Genomic DNA, 19,215 nt, shown 5'->3' with positions numbered 1-19,215 from the left:
GTATTCTGCTACAGCGATTATTCCCCAAGACTGAGTAAACACAAAATTTTATGTGATATGACTTACCTGTTGACTTGAAAATTTCACTTTCGGATTGTTATCTATCTCCCATAAACCTTCGTTAAAGCCTTTTCGTTTATTTGGCTTGCCATACTTTTCTTTATTTTCAGAATAAGGAAATATATCCTTTGGACCTAAAAAAGCACTAAAAAAAGAGAAGAGCAAAATATGAATGGAAAGCACTATCAAAACATAGAAATTATTACACAGGTCTACTGAATGATGCAATTATGAAAAACTCCTTATCTAGAACACACTAAAAACCTTACATAAAGGTTGACAAAAAGATGTAATTATATAGAATTATTACAAGTACTTCCCTTTCAGCCACAAGCCCCTAGAGCCACAGTCCTCCTTTTAAATACATGCAAGCTGCACGATGAATTTGAATTGTACACTTAAAATGATTAAAAAGGTAAATTTTATGTATATTTTACCACCATAACACACAATTGCGTCAATCAATACATTCAAATACACTCCAAGTATAATCTTATTTCAGAGTGATTTGGTGTATTACACAACTCATAAAACACTATCAATAAGGCATATGACTGTCTATATTTTCATATTTGCATATAGATGTTAATAAAATGATTGCGTTAAGGATTTGACTTTATTCAATGAAGAAATCAGATCCTGTAACTGGTTCGTGTGTGTGGGGAGAGGGAATGGGAGACAGAGCAAGAATTAGTGACTACTTAGTCAATAAGGCAGGTTTCCTGTGAGCCTGTGGTCACACCATTTTTATCAACTAGTAAATATATAACCGTATTTTCTGTGTTGTTAAAAGACAATTTATTTTATTGATAATTCATTAACATTTAGCCTGCAGTTAGCAGCTTATATAACACATACATTCTCCATGAAGCACTTAGGAACTAGTGCTAAACAGCATTTTAGCACTTTATTTGGGGACTACTATAAACAGCTAGATGACCAATTAATAGCACAAAAATTCAAAATCCATGGAATTAAACAGTCAGCAACAAAGGATACTTGTTTACCAGATGAGAGTTGAAGCAAGCAAGGCAAGGCACTACCTTGTTCAGCCCTCACTTAGAAATACTGCTTCAAGTGACTCAAAGTTTTTACCATTTTGCACATAAAATTAACTACAAAGGTGCCAACTAGTATTTAGAATTACAAATAAATTTTAATGAGCAGGCATATTCAGAAATATGAACACTTCAAATGATGAGAATCAACTGATAATATGTGTACATTTACATATATTTGGGTATGTCCTCTAAAACAGACCCCTTTATTTCCCTATGCCAGTCAGTTATATAGAAATCAATTCTAAAAGGCAGAAGCACAGCATGTATGAGTTTTTTGGTATTACGAGTGATACACATACATTCTACAAAGCAAGAGGGAAATCAAATTGCTATCTATTTCCTCTAAAATGTACTACAGCACTATCAAGCTATAGCCAATCGCTGCAACACAAGTTTGATCCCTGGTCTGGCAGGAATGTGACCCACATGATGCTGTAGACCTCTCCTGCCTCGCCCACTGCTTCTCAGCAGTATGTTTCAGTACACTGCCTGTTCTGCTCCTACTGTCTCTAGCGAATCCTCTCACCTCCCCTGCACCTCTGACCTATACCCCAGTTCTTGTATGCACAAATAAATCTTTTTAAAAAAAGTACTACAATTTATGATTAAATACTAAATATGTCACAAATTCCTTATCTACTGAAATTAGAATTAAGAACTAAGATAACTAGTTACCATTCCAATAGTTAATATTTTAAAAGATTTTAAGATAAAATCCCAATTAAAACGAGAGCTAGAATTCTATTAAAATATATTCCGAGCACATAAAAACAAGCTTTATTATTTAAATTCTGTAATTCAGGAATACTCATTGTATCCCTGTATTTTAACTGCACATTAAGGAACTCTTAAATGTCATTACATCACTTGATCTAGAAATTAAAACTTACTAAACATCTGTCATTTCTGTTCATAATCTCTGAAGTCAATACATTTGGTTAAAACAAGTAAACACAATTCCTCCTATGTAATCAATTTCAAATTCCACATAAATGACTTGAGATAAACCTCCATCAAAAATAAAATATTGGGGGCTCCCTGGTGGCGCAGCGGTTGAGCACTGGGTTGCGAAGCTGCCCACAGCCTCTGCAGTGCTGGTTAGATCCCGGGCTGCTCCCCAGCCACCGGAGGAGGGTCCCCCATGGTGCGCAGACCTCTCCAGCCACCAGCTGCTCCCTTCGGCAGTGTACTTCGGTCTTTCTGCCTGTTCTGCTTCCCGCTCTGGCTCTGGTGAATTCTCTCACCCTCCTGTGCTTCTGACTGTACCCAGTGCTTGTATAAATAAATAAATCTTTAAAAAAAATAAAATAAAATATTGGGAGTCCCTGGCGGCACAGGCAGTTGAGCGCTGCACTGTGAAGCTATCCACAGCCTCTGCAGCGCCGGTTCAATCCCAGCCAGCCAGTGAGGCTCCCACAAGGTGCAGCAGACCTCTCTTGGCTCGCCCGCTGCTCCCCTCAGCAGTGTATTTCAGTCAATCTGCCTGTTCTGTTCCCCGCTCTGTCTCTGGTGAATCCTCTCACCCTCCCGCATCTCATCTATGGCCTGTACCCCGGTTCTTGTATAAATAAATCTTAAAAAAGAAAAATAAAGTGAAATATTCTAGGGGGCCTCCCCGATGGCGCAAGGGGTTAAGACGCAACCTATGGGGCTGTCTGCAATTATTGTAGCATGAGTTCAATCCCTAGCTAGGGAGCAACCCACATGGCCCAGCAGACCTCTCCTAACTCATCCGCTGCTCCCCTCAGCAGTGTATTTCACTCAATCTGCCTGTCCTGCTCCCTGCTCTGTCTCCGGTGAATCATCTCACCCCCCTACACCTCTGGCCTATACCCCAGTTTTGGTATGAATAAATAAATCTTTAAAAAAAATAAAATATTCTAATTGGAGCAAGACAATTATTCAACACACATTCTCTCTTCTAAAAACCCACAAAACATGTAAGGCCAAAGATGGGATAATATCAACATAAATTTGGAAACTAGAAAGAATATGGATAAAGCCATTAAGCAGAAATGTAGACAGACAGTACCCTCAAGATAGTTCAAAGTCCTCCAAGGATTCAAAATTGGTCGCATCAGGAATTTCAAGTGGGAGTGATATTAAATACTTAATAAACTACAAGAAAATATTATAAAACCTCAAGCACAGGGCACTTTTCCATATGCCTTTAAATAGCTATTCAAAAGACTGATTCTACAATGATTTCATTTTTTTAAAGTTTTTTTTTTTTATAGAGGCATTTTTATTTATTTATTTGTTTGTTTATTTGTTTTGTTTATACATGCACTGGGTACAGTCAGAAGCGCGGAAGGGTGAGAGAATTCACCAGAGCCAGAGCGGGGAGCAGAACAGGCAGAAGGACAGAAGTACACTGCTGAGGGGAGCAGCGGGTGGCAGGAGAGGTCTGCACGCCATGTGGGACCCTCCACCGGTGGCCGGGGAGCAGCCGGGGATCGAACCAGCGCTGCAGAGGCTGCGGGCAGCATCGCAACCCAGCGCTCAACCGCTGCGCCACTGGGGAGGCCCTACAATGATTTCATTTTAAGTGCAAAGGTTTGACAGCTTAAATTTATAAGAATTATTTTTCCTTATCTCAAAATAGGCAGTCCTCACTTTGAATGAACATAAAAAATGACCATGTTGGGCCTCCCCGGTGGCGCAGCGGTTGAGCGTTGGGTTGCGAAGCTGCCCACGGCCTCTGCGGCGCCGGTTCGATCCCCGGCTGCTCCCCGGCCACCGGAGGAGGGTCCCACATGGCGCGCAGACCTCTCCTGCCGCCCACTGCTCCCCTCAGCAGTGTACTTCGGTCCTTCTGCCTGCTCTGCTCCCCGCTCTGGCTCTGGTGAATTCTCTCACCCTCCCACGCTTCTGACTGTACCCAGTGCATGTATAAACAAAAAAAACAAACAAATAAATAAAAAACATGCCTCTATTAAAAAAAAATGTTAAAAAAAAAAAAAGACCATGTCAAGCAATCCTAACAAAGGGAAAAAGTACAACTATTTTGTAACTTTAAAAAACTGAAAACAGGGCCTCCCCGGTGGCGCAGCGGTTGAGCGCTGGGTTGCGAAGCTGCCCGCGACCTCTGCGGCATGGGTTCGATCCCCGGCTGCTCCCCGGCCACCAGAGGAGGGTCCCACATGGCGCACAGACCTCTCCGGCCACCCACTGCTCCCCTCAGCAGTGTACTACGGTCCTTCTGCCTGTTCTGTTCTCCGCTCTGGTGAATTCTCTCACCCTCCCGCACTTCTGACTGCACCCAGTGCATGTATAAACAAACAAACAAACAAATAAATAAATAAAACATGCCTCTATAAAAAAAAAAACAAACCTGAAAACATTAAATACTAGATGTGTATAAGGAAATGAAAAATAGTAAAACTAGTACTTATTTAGTATATTGCAATCTACTTTAGATACAGTGAAATTAAAGCATGTCTTAGCAAAAAACTTCACAGTAGTTTGCACATCATCTGCTTTCTCATTAAATTATGATAGAAAATGAGTATTTTCTACGCCTTACTCAACTGCCATATTCCATTGTAAGTCTGACCAACCTCCACTATTGTGAAATAACTAGTTTTATTTAGCATCACTTCCTCTGGGATATCTTTATCCTCCTTACTACAACCACTTCCTTCATCTATGTTGATAAGGTTGCCTTTATTATGTTCCTCTGGTTGCTTATCTGGTCTCTCCAAATGCAGCACGTCTACATTCACAAGGTTAGGAATTCTCTAACTCCATTTAAATTCAATTCACTTATAACACTACTAGTTTCTCTGCTACATTTTCATCTTTGTTGGCAATTGCCTATTATTCTTCCTTCATGCAACCTGGGTGGGTATATCACCAAGAAACAAAGGCAACAACACAACTACACACATTGCTCTCCATGCATGCATTGAGAAACAAATGCACACAAGCCAATCACCAAGAGTCTTTAGAAACAGTGACATGATATGCCATCTGTTATTTACATCTTGATTTGTGTATGGATGAGCTAGCAGCAAATTTTGCAGTCTATGCAGTGACTATTAATATTCCAGGATTTGTGAAATCTGAACCATGTTGGTGGGCAATTGTTAATTAAACCAAGGTAACCAAAGTTCATTCATAATGATACGTATGCAAAAGGACTGCCAAACTGCCTGTACCTTCTTCTCCTTTGATTTGAAATTCTACTTTTATCACACATCAATATTGTTATTCTTGCATCCTTTGTAACTTGGTGATGTGTCTCTCTTTTTTGAACCATATCTTACAAAATAAGGCAAATCCAATCTGAAAGTCTTAGAAGAATTCTACCTATTCACACAAGATAATTGTTTCATATTTTTTCTTACTGACACCACCTTGTTTTACACATACCTCTTTCTTATACTTAACCTTTATTCTAAATTCTGCTGAAAAGAGACTTTAAAAAAATTCACCCCCTGAGCCTCCCTGGTGGCGAAGAGGTTAAAATCTCACCCCTATCAAGCTATCACCAGCCACTGCAGCAGAGTTCCATCCCCAGCCAGGGAGCTAACCCACATGGCGCAGCAGACCTCTCTGTCTCTCTGGCTGTTCCACTCAGCAGTGTAGATCTACCTGTTCTGGTAAATCCTCTTACCCCCTGCACCTCTGGCCTATACCTCAGTTCTTGTATGCATAAATAAATAAATCTCAAAAGAAATATTTAAGAAATGCCCTGAGGAGGGCGGATTGAGGATAATAAGGAAATATCTGCTAATGTATAGTGTTTCTTTTCAAGATGTTCTAACATTGTGCCAATGGCTGCACTGCTCTTCAGATACACCAAAATTTACTAAAGTGTCATTTTATTTATTTATTTATTTTTAAAAGGATCTAGCTTAATTTTTTTTTAATTTATTTATTTATACAAGCACTGGGTATAGAGTCAGAAGCGCGGGAGGGTGAGAGAATTCACCAGAGCCAGAGCGGGGAGCAGAGCAGGCAGAAGGACCAAAGTACACTGCTGAGGGGAGAAGCGGGCGGCAGGAGAGGTCTGCGCGCCATGCGGGACGCTCCTCCGGTGACCAGGGAGCAGCCGAGGATCGAACTGGGGCCACAAAGGCTGCGGGTAGCTTCGCAACCCAGTGCTCAACTGCTGCGCCACCGGGGAGGCCCTAAAGTGTCATTTTAAATGGATAAAATTGTTTGGAATATTAACTGTACCTCAAAAAGCTAAAATATTTTTCTATGAATATCCTATCAAAGAAAACAAAATGATGCATAATTTTACCAACTACAGCCTGTTTTCAGTTGACTTTTTAGTTTTATACATTAAACATATAATTTATATATATATATATATATATATATATATATATACACACACACACACACGAAACCTCCCCAATGAAGTGATAATTATAAACACTTTCAAATGGGCCTCCCCGGTGGCGCAGCGGTTGAGCGCTGGGTTGCAAAGCTGCCCGCAGCCTCTGCAGCGCCATTTAGATCCCCGGCTACTCCCCGGCCACCGGAGGAGGGTCCCGCATGGCGCGCAGACCTCTCCTGTCGCCCGCTGCTCCCCTCAGCAGTGTACTTCGGTTCTTCTGCCTGTTCTGCTCCCCACTCTGGCTCTGGTGAATTCTCTCACCCTCCCGCGCTTCTGACTGTACCCAGTGCATGTGTAAACAAAAAAAATAAAATAATAAAATAAATCTTTAAAAGAAAATAAACACTTTCAAATTAAAATGAACATCTTTGCATGTCAACAATTACTTAACAGTTACATACTACTTCACTGAATGGCTATCCCAAAATCAATCTGTCTATGGTTAGATCATTTTCTACATTAAATTTTTTATTATTAAATAATGCAGCTACAAAACATATTGCTCAATCTCTGCACATATTTCCATAATAAATTCTAAGTAGAAATGTTGGGTCAAAGTATCTGCTCAGACTAAGGGGCTCCATAATAAGGTTTAAAAAACTCTGGTGGACGAGGAAAGAATCCTCCAATGTTCAGAGCACAAGAAAGAAGTGGCAATTATGGGACATGATGGAAAAAAATCATACTTCAATATATAAATGTACCAATGCACACGCTAATGGCAATTACATTTCCATCAACACTCACACGCATGCACGCACGCACGCGCGCAGAAAACTCCCTGGGGATAAAACCCCACAAGTGGTTGTTGTTTCAATAGCCACCATTAGTGCCCACAAGAGCACAACCTTACGTGATTATGGTTCTGATTCACTCTTTAAAACATTCCATTTTAAAATGACATGTAAGTCTCAAAGAAAATATACCAAAAAGTGAACAAGTTTGAGGGTTGTTTCTAAAAAATAAGAGTACAACGATTTGTTTCTATTGTAGCAGTTTAAAAACTTTTTAACAATGGAAAAAAAATACATTAATTCAAAGTAAGTTACCTAACTCCCAGAGCTCAACAGAAACTTGGGGAATTCACCGAAACTCTCACTTAAAAAATGAAACTGAAGGACCTCCTTGATGGTGCACGGGTTAAAGACTCGGCGCTATCAAGCTATTAGTTCGATCCCTGGCCTGGAGGGACTAACCTACATGGCGCAGCAGACCTCTCCTGTCTCCCCTAAGCAGTATATTTCAGTAGATACACCTGTTCTGCTCCCCACTCTGTCTCTGGTGAATCCTCTCACCCCTCCGCCACCTCTGGCCTACACACCAGTTCTTATATGCAAAAATAAATAAATCTTTAAAAAAATAGAAAAAAAAATAAAAAAAAACCTGCAGATTACAAAGATTAACTCAGGTAAGATTACCTAGCTATTATTAGCAGAGCTTAACTCTGTACTGAGTTCCTCAGAAAAAGTGTTTCCTTTATTTACTATAATACGGTCTTTGCAACATCTAATATATTGTTGCTGTATTCTACACATTGAATTCAAAGACATTTGACAGAAAGAATCAAGGCAATTGTAAAATATTAGCAAATCATTAGATATATTAATTACACAATATTAACCCTTTGCACTCCAAACCATTTTACAATATTTTGATTTAATTTCTTGTGCCATTTCAAGATAAAACTTCAGGGAAACATGCATGTCTCAAAAAGTTGCGTTGAAATAACCTCAATTCCCCATAATCACTAATAAATTGCAATGTCCCCTGAGAGGAGACATCCGAGTGATATGCTAGAATTCCGATGTCCCCTGAGAGGGGACAGCGGAGTGCAAAGGATTAATTACATTAACTGCAAAGTTCTTAAGCAACTTAGACCTTACAGGTGTGCTTCTTACATGGTATACTCCTAAAGGTGCTGTGTTGTGTATCCTAATTTTCAGAGAATATTAATACACAAAAAAGCAGTTATTTCTGTTTCCTTTTTTTGTCGACAATGTGTATACCCACAAGAACATATACATATATCCCTCATAAACACTGTTACCATACTTAGAACCATCCCTTACATGTAATTAACTTGCACATTAAAAATGAGAAACTTGTCACAGCTGAAAATATAAAGCTCAAAAATTTTTTAATTGTTGCCAATTACTATACAGAAAGTCATAATTCTTTATAACATTGATTCTAACTTGCTACTTATCATCATTAAATCACAAAATATGAAAGTGACTGCTTTATAACAGCATGTATTATTTTGTAACACAAGATGATTCCACAGACAACTGAATATATCTTTACTAAATGCCATGAACCAGCTGGTATAAAGAGATGTATATAGTTCCCTTCTCATTATTTATTGGAAGGCTTGAAAGAATTTTACGAGTCTCACACCAACTATGTAGCCATGGTTATAGTACAGAGGTTATATTAACGAACGAATATGTAAGAAATTAAAGCCCTATCCATCCTTTGATTTACTCCTTTCTTGTGAACAACTGATACAAAAAAAAAAGCTGATCACCATCTCCCTATTCACCTGAACTCATAAAATTGTAATTAGGCAGCTTTTAAAACAGCCTATGAAGGATATTTTTCCTGGAACTGTTTGTATTAAAGCAACAGTAAGAAAATAAGAGATAAAACCAGCAAAAACACATCGTAAGTTTTCCAGACTTCAGAATATAGATCTAGATGAGAATATTCTCTCGAGTAGCATTGGGAATTAGTCAGCAAAACTCAAATTGCATTTCAAACAACAAACACTCCAAGTGTTAGTCTTGGAAAAATATGCAGTATTAATCTTTATTATAGCTAACATTTCAAACAATTTAGTAAATACTGAATTGGAAAAATATGCATCATAATCTTCAAAATAGCTGACATTTAGTGTTTAATACATGCAAAAACTGTTTTAAACATTTTTTTCTGTAGTATCTTATGCACATCAAAATTCTGAAGCAAAAATGGCATTATTCTATTTTAAGATTAGGAAGAAAAGGAGATAAAGCTAAGCAGCCCAACCAAGGTTAAATAGCAGGTAAAATGGCAGTCAGGATTCAAAAACAGCCAGCTTTCTGATCTAGTTGTCTCGAACACCATACAAATGCTGGTTTATGAATAGCAAATTCATAACAAACATTTGCTTTAATATGAGCATAGAGCTTTCAACCTATCACCAAATATTTATCAGCTACTATGCACCAAGCATAGTAAATTAAGTAAATTATGACAAACAAGACAGTGTCCCTGGTTCTCCAACCTCTTCACTTTTGTGTAAAGGAAAAAGAGAACTGCAATGAAGAAAATAAGCATTAAAAAGAAGATACGAGGGCCTCCCTGGTGGTGCAAGGGGTTAAGACTCAACCTATGAAGCTGTCGGCAGCCACTGCAGCATGAGTTCAATCCCCAGCCAAGAGAGCAACCCACATGGAGCAGCAGACCTTTCCTAACTCACCCGCTGCTGATCCCCTCAGCAGCGTATTTCAGTCAATCTCCTTGTTCTGTTCCCCGTTCTGTCTCTGGGGACTCTTCTCACCTCCCAGACCTCTGGCCTGTACTCCAGTTCTTGTATGCATAAATAAATAAATCTTTAAAAAAAAAAAAAAAAGATCTGAGAAAACATCCAAATGAGTTTGCAAATCTGAAGATATATATTTTGCAAGGGAAAAAGGGGAGGATCTGAAACAAGATGATGTGTACTTGTATAATGATGAAAAAATGTGAGATTAGAAGGTTAGCATAATCTAGTTCACCTAGGTTCTTATCAATAGCATTTGTAAATAAAACTGGGAGGTTGTAGTATTTGCTAGCAATCTTAATATGTGAACCATTGTTTTTGGACAGGGGAATGACACAATGTGATTGGGATATAGATTACTTTGTTTACACAGAATGAGTGAAAACTGAAGACCAAATAGGGTTAGTGCAGTAATTTTAAGAGAAACTGTGGCACTGACTTAAGTTGCAGAGATGGAGCATGGACAGATCAAAATGCAATTTAAAGGAAAATACAAGATTTGTTGACTAACTAGATCTGGGGAGGAAGGGGAAAACAATTAAATAAGGATAACACCAAGACTTCGGACTTCAGCAAAGTATTGGATCCATGTGAATCTCATTCACTAAGAATGTTTAGAAAATGTTAGTTTTAAGACATCTAGTTGACGGTCACAGTTGGTATACCTAAGATCTCATTATATAATACTCAAAACTTGATTGCTGCAGGAATTTAATGTGACTGTCATAAAACATGAAGAAAAATTAGATGTCTCTAAGTCAAGAAAAACAATTACAAAAGGATTCTGCTCTAAATTGACAAGAAAATACATATTAATCTATAAATCAATTATGAACTAGTACAGTGTTCCAAACTGCCATTTCTTCTTCTATATTTCTGCTTTTCCTTCTCTAACTATAGGCTATTAAATTAAAATTGAAAATGTTTAAATAATTACCCCCCAACCTTTGATGGGGGATGGGGGTACGCAAAATTACTACAGAGGTATCGTTTCTAAGAATTAACCTGAAGTACAAAAAAAACTTAAGTCACCACACCAAAACATAGGAAAACTGCCTTTCCAAAGATAAATGGTATATACTTAGGAGAACACTAAGGTACAAAACATTTTAAATGTACTCTGAAATAAAAAATTCTTTATCACCAGTTTAATTTTGAAGTTTCATTCTAATTCCTTGAGCATTAGTAATTGTCTTTATTAATCACTTAATGGCATTGTGATGTTTTAACCTAACAATGCTTATGAAAATTTTATCATTTGGTTTTGTTTTTATTTAAAATTTACAGATACCTAGAATGCAAAATTCATTTTTAAATGTTGGGAAGTGATGACTAGTCTTCCAAATTTAACAAGAATGAAGGTTTTCTATAAAACTATAAGCACATTTATAATAGTATAAAATCTGCCCAATTTAAGAACAAGCAAATTAGAATTATAAAAAAGTATCTATTCACAATATTCCAATAAAGTATTTTCAAACTTCGCTTGTGTCAGAATCATGTGGAAGGTTTGTTAAAACACTGCTGGGGGCCTCCCTGGTGGCGCAGCGGTTGAGTGCAGGGTTGTAAGACTGCCCGCAGCCTCTGCAGGCTGGTTCAATCCCCGGCTGCTCCCCATCCACTGGAGGAGTGTCCTGAATGGCTCGCAGACCTCTCCTGCCGCCCGCTGCTCCCCTCAAGCAGTGTACTTTGGTCCTTCTGCCTGCTCTGCTCCCCGCTCTGGTGGATTCTCTCACCCTCCTGTGCTTCTGACTATACCCAGTGCTTGCATAAATAAATAAATAAATAAATAAATAAATAAATAGATAGATAGATAGATAGATAGATAGATAGATAGATAGATAGATAGATAGAGAAATCTTAAAAAAAAAAAAAAAACCACTGCTGGGCCCCATACCTTAGCTTAGATTTTGCTTCAGAAGGCAGTAGGTGGGGGTTTATGAATTTGTATATGTAACTAAAATTTCCATGTGATGCTGGTGTAGGTAGACCTGCCACACTTTAAAAGCCCCTACTCTAATACACAATTTTTCCCTATTAAGCTTAGAGTTTTTGTTTTTTTTTTTTTTAAGATTTATTTATACAAGCACTGGGTACAGTCAGAAGCGCAGGAGGGTGAGAGAATTCACCAGAGCCGGAGCAGGGAGCAGAGCAGGCAGACTGAAGAAGTACACTGCTGAGGGGAGCAGTGGGCGGCAGGAGTGGTCTGCGTGCCATATGGGACCCTCGCCCAGCAGCCGGGGATAGAACCGGCACTGCAGAGGTTGCGGGCAGCTTTGCAACCCAGTGCTCAACCACTGCACCACTGGAGAGGCCCTGTTTTTTTTGTTTTTTTTTTTTTAAAGATTTATTTATTTATTTATTTATTTATTTATACAAGCACTGGGTACAGTCAGAAGCGAGGGAGGGTGAGAGAATCCACCAGAGTCAGAGTGGGAGCAGAACAGGCAGACACGGAGGACACTGCTGAGGGGAGCAGCGGGCGCGGCAGGAGAGGTCTGTGCGCCATGTGCGACCCTCACCGGTGGCCGGGGATTGAACCGGCACTGCAGAAGCTGTGGGCAGCTTCGCAGCCCAGCACTCAACCGCTGCGCCACTGGGGAGGCCCCCTGTTTTTTTTTTTTAATGGTAGATTATCCTATGCAAAAATTCATCATTTCTTATACATTTTTATAACAGAATATACCTGAACCCAACTCAAAACAATTGTAGTAAAGATCAATTTAATATACCTAAATTTGCACCCAATGCACCCAATGTTACCTCACTTGTTACCTCACTTGTTACCTTGTTACCTTACCTCACTTGTTACCTTACTTGTTACCTCACTTGTTACCACACCCAATGCACCCAAGGTTACCTCACCCAATGTTACCTCACCCAATGTTACCTCACTTAAACAAATTTAAAAAAAGATCAATTCCTGAGCCTCTCTGTGGTGCAAGGGGTTAAGCACAGCACTATGAAGCTAACCACACAGCAGACCTCTCCTGACTTGCCCGCTGCTGCCCTCAGCAGTGTATTTCAGTCAATCTGCCTGTTCTGCTCTCCACTCTGTCTCTGGTAAATCCTCTCACCCCCCACAACTCTGGCCTGTACCCCAGTTCTTGTGTGCATAAATAAATACATCTTTGGGGGGAAAAATAAATAAATGAAAGATTATACCTTTAAAAAAAATTTACGTGAAAGTTCATGCAGTAGCTTAGTAACATGAAATCAAATGTTGCCATTAGACATTCTCAGGATTATATAATTTTAATTAGAATATCAACAGCTTTGTTTCTCCTGACCCCAGGTAAAGAGCCCACTTTACCAGAATTACGGCAAATTCTAAACGTCAAGTCTAAAATCAGAGAGGTTACATAATACTTGTAAGGACTACTGAATTACAGGTGGGATAGTATTTCCAAAACGAATGAGACAGCCCTTAGAGTAGTCCCATGCACCCAGAAGTAACAGTTCAATATTCAGGAGCAACTTTTGAAAATTGACTTGCTTTACCCACATATCCACCAGGGGCTGCAGAGCAATCACAGTGGCTCTCAGAACAATGTAAGCACATAGAGTGAGAACTATTCAAATTTCTTTTTCTTATCTTTCCCATAACATACCATTTGTGTAGCTAATATTGCAAAGACTATTTGGATGATAGTTGTTCTCATGAATAGCACTGAAAATACTAAATATAAGTATTGTTAAAACTTTCCTTACATACATTTATCCATCAGTCATTCTGACTGCTGAGAAGAGCCATGTAATTCTTCCTTTCATGATTACGGAACCATCTATTCCAAAGAGTTAAACCTGCAGTGTCTAATTTTTTCTACCTTAAAAATACATTTACAACGGCTGACTTGAGGACTTTTTTCTAAGTTCAAAGGTAATTCTTAAGGTTCCTAAGTTACTCCTATTTTTCCTTTGAATTAATCTCTATTTGTTTTGCATTTTACATCCAATGACCCAGCTAAATTAACTCTGATTTGCCTTGAGAGCTAAAAGGACTTACGTCTCATGAGTTCCAAAAAAGAATATGGGTAGTTTGTTTGTGGGTGGTTTTACAGCTCCATCTGGAACTTCATCTACCTAAAAGAAAGATCAAAAAAATTAACATCTTTTTAAATCATACATACCTCAACACAGTATAATAAGCTGAAATAAAACATCTAATATAAAGTGGACCAGTTTTACAGATCCACAATTCCTTATCCCTAGAGTTCACAAACAAAACCACCTCTGAAAACCAGAGTATTTCTAAAAACTCATTCAGTTGCAAAAGCTGTACTGACACTGAAGCTATTCTGTTGTTTCTTTTATCTACCCTGTGTTTCTACTGATGTGTCTCTGCCGAAATAGTTATATTAACACATGCTATCCCAGACCTTAACAAGAGCAAACATTACCTTTCTAAAATCCCCAAATTCTAAAGTTTAAAACAAATCTAGCACTATGCATTTCAGGAAATCTGAACCTATTCAAAAATTTTAAATGGTATTTCTGCAGTGAGACCTACAGATAAAAGAGTAACATAAAAGCAAACATTATTAATAAAAGTTTAATAAAGCAGTATTTCTCAAAGCCTGAAACACATATTCTGAAATGATCTTATGCCTATATGGCTGAATCACCTGAAGTTACCTGTTCCTTTTCCATCTCTTTCAATCTTCCTAATTAAGTCTCAGGTGCTGTTATTACTAACACTTCTGTGATACTTGTTACTTTCCCATCTCAACAAAGGGAAAGCAGATTTCAGAGTTAAAGCTAGGTAGAATTTAGCAACATTTCTGTTTTATTTCGTCTCATAACGATTTCACAGTTTTCATAATTTCAAATCCACTTTAATGTAAAAAAAAAAAAAATCAGCCGACTTTGTTAAAAAGGGAGCTGACCACAGAGAACATACTATATACTCTGTATGCATTACCATGTTGAACGGAAGACCTGGAGGATAAAGAGTTTGGCAGTTTGAAGGTTTGAGACATGGATAGAATCATGCCAGCCAATATCTTTAGGGACTTTAATTTCCTCACCTATGTGATGAAGACCCCAAGAACTGTTAAAATCCTTGGAGATCTTATTTCTGTCAACCCAGTTCATATATTTCTTTCTGCTAGCAAACAGCTTTAAAAGTTTATGCAAATGTCTAGCACCTACAGAAATTTAAGAAATCTTAGGCAAATTTTTTTAAGTTGACTTTTAAAACAATTATTACTGGTACAGGATTATAAGACTGTGCAAGACTTAAAAATTAATGAAATTTGGGATATGTAGACAGAAAATGATACTCAAAATTGTAACAATGGCTGTCACCTTCATAGCTGAAACTTTATACTCTAAACACTCTAAAGCAAAGAGAGACTGGAAAAAAGAAAAAGGAATATAATTCTTGGATACAGACAATAGCGAAACCAAATTCATCTGCTTCTAAGAAAAAAGGGGAAAGCAGATAAAATTTCCCAGTCCAATTCAAGAGAGGTTGGTAATAGAGCTAATTGTTAAATAGGGACAATACTCTGGTCCTAAGGCTACTTTATTTAGCTTGTATCAGTACTAACTCTCAGTCACCGAACACTGAAGCATGTAGGGAAGGTGATTTGGAAGAGTAGATCATTTTTTTGTTTTCATGCTTTTAACTGCATTGTAGCACAGAAATCTGAATATAGATGCATCACACAAACGCAGATGTTAATATCTCTTAAGAAAATAAAGATGCTGAAACCATAAAAAAAAGTATCTTGAAGCGGTCTTAAATCTGTCCAGTGTACCTACTCTCTAATTAAACATGAAATACAGTATAAGTACATTATTATGCACTGAGGACAATGAGGGGTATAAACAAATTTGACTTATGGCTATTGCCCTCAAGAAGCTTACTGTCTATTTGAAAGTCAAACCATGCACGTAAGAGTACAAATAAAAGGTCTTCACAAAGGAAACAGATACCAGAGTACCAAATACACAGACTAGATTTATGATTAAGGATTGTTCAAATAAGGTTCCACTGAAAAAGTAGACAACACAGAGGGAGAAAAATCTTTTCAGGTTGGTGAAGGAAAACCAGTGTGTTAAGGAGCTGGATGTTAAAAAAATCAAGAAACAGTGAACATTTTATATATGGATGGCATGCAGCAACTCCATCTTTCTCCATAACCAATGGGTTGTTTTTTTCTTGCCAGTTGCCTTGATTAAAACTAAAGGGTTTCATTATTTTTAAAAAATACACTTTTCTAACAACAGCAAGTTAAAGTAAATTACAATTTTGGAGTATCGCTTATACATTTAAAAATGACCATGAGGTTTACTTGTCTAACAGGTTTAAACATTTTTTAGGACCTATCACTTATCTTAAAAGCTGAGACCTTTCATAAAATAACAAAAAGGCTTTTTCCTGAAAATGTTGCTTAGAGGGCCTCCCCAGTGGCGCAGTGGTTGAGCATTGGGTTGCAAAGCTGCCAGCAGCCTCTGCAGCGCCGGTTCTATCCCCGACCACCGGCGAGGGTCCCACATGGCACGCAGACCTCTCCTGCTGCGCCCACTGCTCGTATTTCGTCAGTCTGCCTGTTCTGCTCCCTGCTCTGGCTCTGGTGAATTCTCTCACCCTCCCGCGCATCTGACTGTACCCAATGCTTGTATAAATAAATAAACCTTATTAAAAAAAAAAGAGAGAAGAAAATGTTGCTTAGATGTTCAAGCAATCTCAATTCCTAAATGTCACCAAAAATCCGGGGTAGTTCTTTTGTACCACAGGACAGGAACCCACACACCTGGTTCTACTCATGCGTTTGCCTCTGGGAAACAAAGAAGTAAAATAACTTCTTCAAGGTCAAAAAGACAACCTCACTACCAAAAAAAAAACCATAAAAATCAATTTTCTGGGCCTTCCCTGGCACTAACTTACATATTTTTTCAAAAATATCCAGCCCTAAAATCTCTCCATTAAACAAGCAAATTCGGAACGCCTCATCAGCAACAAATATGAAAAATACCTGCAAGCCTCATTTAATGACACACAGCTTCGACTTGCAGGAGTTGACATGCAATTTGCATAGACTTCATTGATACTTTGCATTTTACTCACAACGAAGTCAATGCCAAGGTTTCACCCATTTTTCAACCTAAAACCCATACCTGATTTTTTTCCCCCACCTACAATGGAACGTTAATGGCATCGCATCTCAATATTCCCTATTAAGAAAACCTGTCAAAGCCTGTCAAATAAATCTACAAACCAAAGGGAAATAAAGACTGCGTGCAGGAACACCTGGATTACAATTAAACGGGCGATTACCGGGCCAAAAAAACGAACACCAAGGGCAAGTTACAAAACGAGACACAGGAAAGCAACAGGGAGAAAAGACTTGGGGGGGGGGGGTTTCGGGGGGGGGGAGTTTAAAAAAAAAAAAAAAAAAGGTTCCGAGATCGGGTAGGAAGTAGGCCTCCGAGGACGGGAGCACAGCTAAAGAAAGGCGAAGGCGAAAAAAATCACTTACTCGAGCCGGCCAGTGAGGATACCCTTTCATCTTGGCGAAGATGAGGTCTCCGGGTTTGAAATCGCGAGTCATGTTTCGGGGGCGAGGCCGAAGGTCCGAAGCCCAGGGAAGTGAGGTGCGGCAGGACGGAGCGCGAGGGGATGCGGGGGGCGAGGGGCGGGCGGGAGCTCCGGCCACCGGGGCGGCTGCCGCGGGGAGGATGCCTGGGGGGTGCCCCAACGCGCCTGCGAGGGAAAGGGAGAGAGCACGGAGGGCGGTTAAAGCAAAGAAACCCGAGGGGAGGGGCTGGAGGAGGTGGGGGGGAGGACTATGAGGGGGGAGGACCATGGGGGGGAGGATCATGGCGGGAAGGATCATGGGGGGGGACCATGAGGGGGGAGGACCGAGGGAGGAGGACCGAGAGGGGGGAGGGTCTGAGGGGGGGGAGGGCCTGAGGGGGGAGGGCCTGAGGGGAGGAGGACCATGAGGGGGTGGGGTGGGGGCGGGGTGGGGATGGAGAGTGAGGGGAGAGCCGCCTCCCGCTCCTCCCGCTCCTCCCCCCCACCCCCCCAGCTCGGCCTCCGCAGCCCCAGGGCCGGCCCCTCAGGTCTCGGCAGGTCCCCGCTCGACGACCGAAACGACGCCACCACCTGAGGCAGAGATGCTCCCCGGCCCCAAACCCCCCCTTTTCTCCCGCCCCATCTTCCTCCGGGCTTTTTTGCAGCCGGCTCAAACCCCAAAGGGAGGGGGGGCCTGAGGGAAGAGAGAAAAGACGCCCGAAGAAAGGAGAGTGTTTCCCCCCGCCCCGTCTCCACACGGCCGCCCCCCCAACCTGCCTCCCGGCGTCGCCGCCTCGGGCCGCCCGCGGGCTCCCAGCGGGCCGCGGCCACTTCCCCGCTACAGCCCCGAGCGAGGCCACCGAGGGGGGGGCGGGGCGAGTCCCCGCCGCCCGCTCACCTGCCGGGGCCACGGGCGCCGAGGCTGCGGTGGCGGGCCGGCCGCCTGCGCTCGCGTCCACGCAAGCCACCTGCGCCACCAGCTGCCGCAGAGGCGTCTCAACGGCTCGGAATGGCAACCGCCGTCGCCGCTGCCGCCGCCGTCGCTGCGCTGCTCCCGCGCGGCTCCCGCTCGGCGCCCGCTAGCGCTGGGGCGGAACCAACTGCTCCCGGAAAAGAGGGGGGCGAGCACAACCCCCGCGCGAGGGGTGCGGCGCCCAAGCGGAATATCCGAAGGCCGTACGGCCCCAAGTTTCCTTGCTCCAGCCGTGTCCTCCAGACGGAGGGAGAGGTGGGGGAGAAGGAGCATCAGCGTGCTGAAAATAGTTGGGCCCGCGGCGGCCCCCCCCCACGGCTCGCGCAGTGGTCGGGCCCGGCCCGCCCCTGCTGGCCGGGCTGCGTGTGTGTATTTGTATGTGTACTGTATGTAAAAGGCGGGGAGGGAGGAAACGATTGTTGTGGACCGGGTTTGGGGGCGGGTATCCGGGCCTCCAGCCCTTGACTGTGTGTTTGGGAGAACCTGGCACTTCAGCTGCATGTTCTTGTATCGTTTCCCAGGGTGGGGAGGTTTTAATGCTGCACTTGCGCGGTTTGCACCAGCCAAAAAAAAGAAAAAAATGTATAAAAACGCATAGATGAAATCGGAGCACGAAGCGGTTGCAGGGTGTGCCTCCTGTGTAGGCCTCTTGGACCTCGCTGAGCGGGCCTCGCAGTCCTCTTTTCCTTGAAATTGTAATATGGGAAAGTCCTAGATGATTTC

General features: G+C 41.2%; 1 protein-coding gene across 4 annotated transcripts in view; it reads right to left on the bottom strand.

Moving 5' to 3' along the window:
- PSIP1 (PC4 and SRSF1 interacting protein 1) overlaps positions 1–17,553 on the bottom strand; it is a gene marked incomplete at both ends in the record, with an annotated part of 35,326 nt that extends 17,773 nt beyond the window's left edge. For all 4 annotated transcript variants that reach the window (XM_084239193.1, XM_084239194.1, XM_084239195.1 and 1 more), the window contains 3 exons: positions 67–205; positions 14,001–14,077; positions 17,482–17,553. In XM_084239193.1, coding sequence (XP_084095319.1) covers positions 67–205; positions 14,001–14,077; positions 17,482–17,553 — 288 coding nt within the window. The remainder of the gene's footprint in view (positions 1–66; positions 206–14,000; positions 14,078–17,481) is intronic.
- Between the last annotated feature and the right edge of the window lie 1,662 nt (positions 17,554–19,215).

Source organism: Talpa europaea (genome assembly GCF_964194135.1).
Source record: "Talpa europaea genome assembly, chromosome: 7".
NCBI classification, from domain to species: domain Eukaryota; kingdom Metazoa; phylum Chordata; class Mammalia; order Eulipotyphla; family Talpidae; genus Talpa; species Talpa europaea.
The sequence above is the reverse complement of the archived record's forward strand: the minus strand, read 5'-3'. Positions and strand labels throughout refer to the sequence as shown.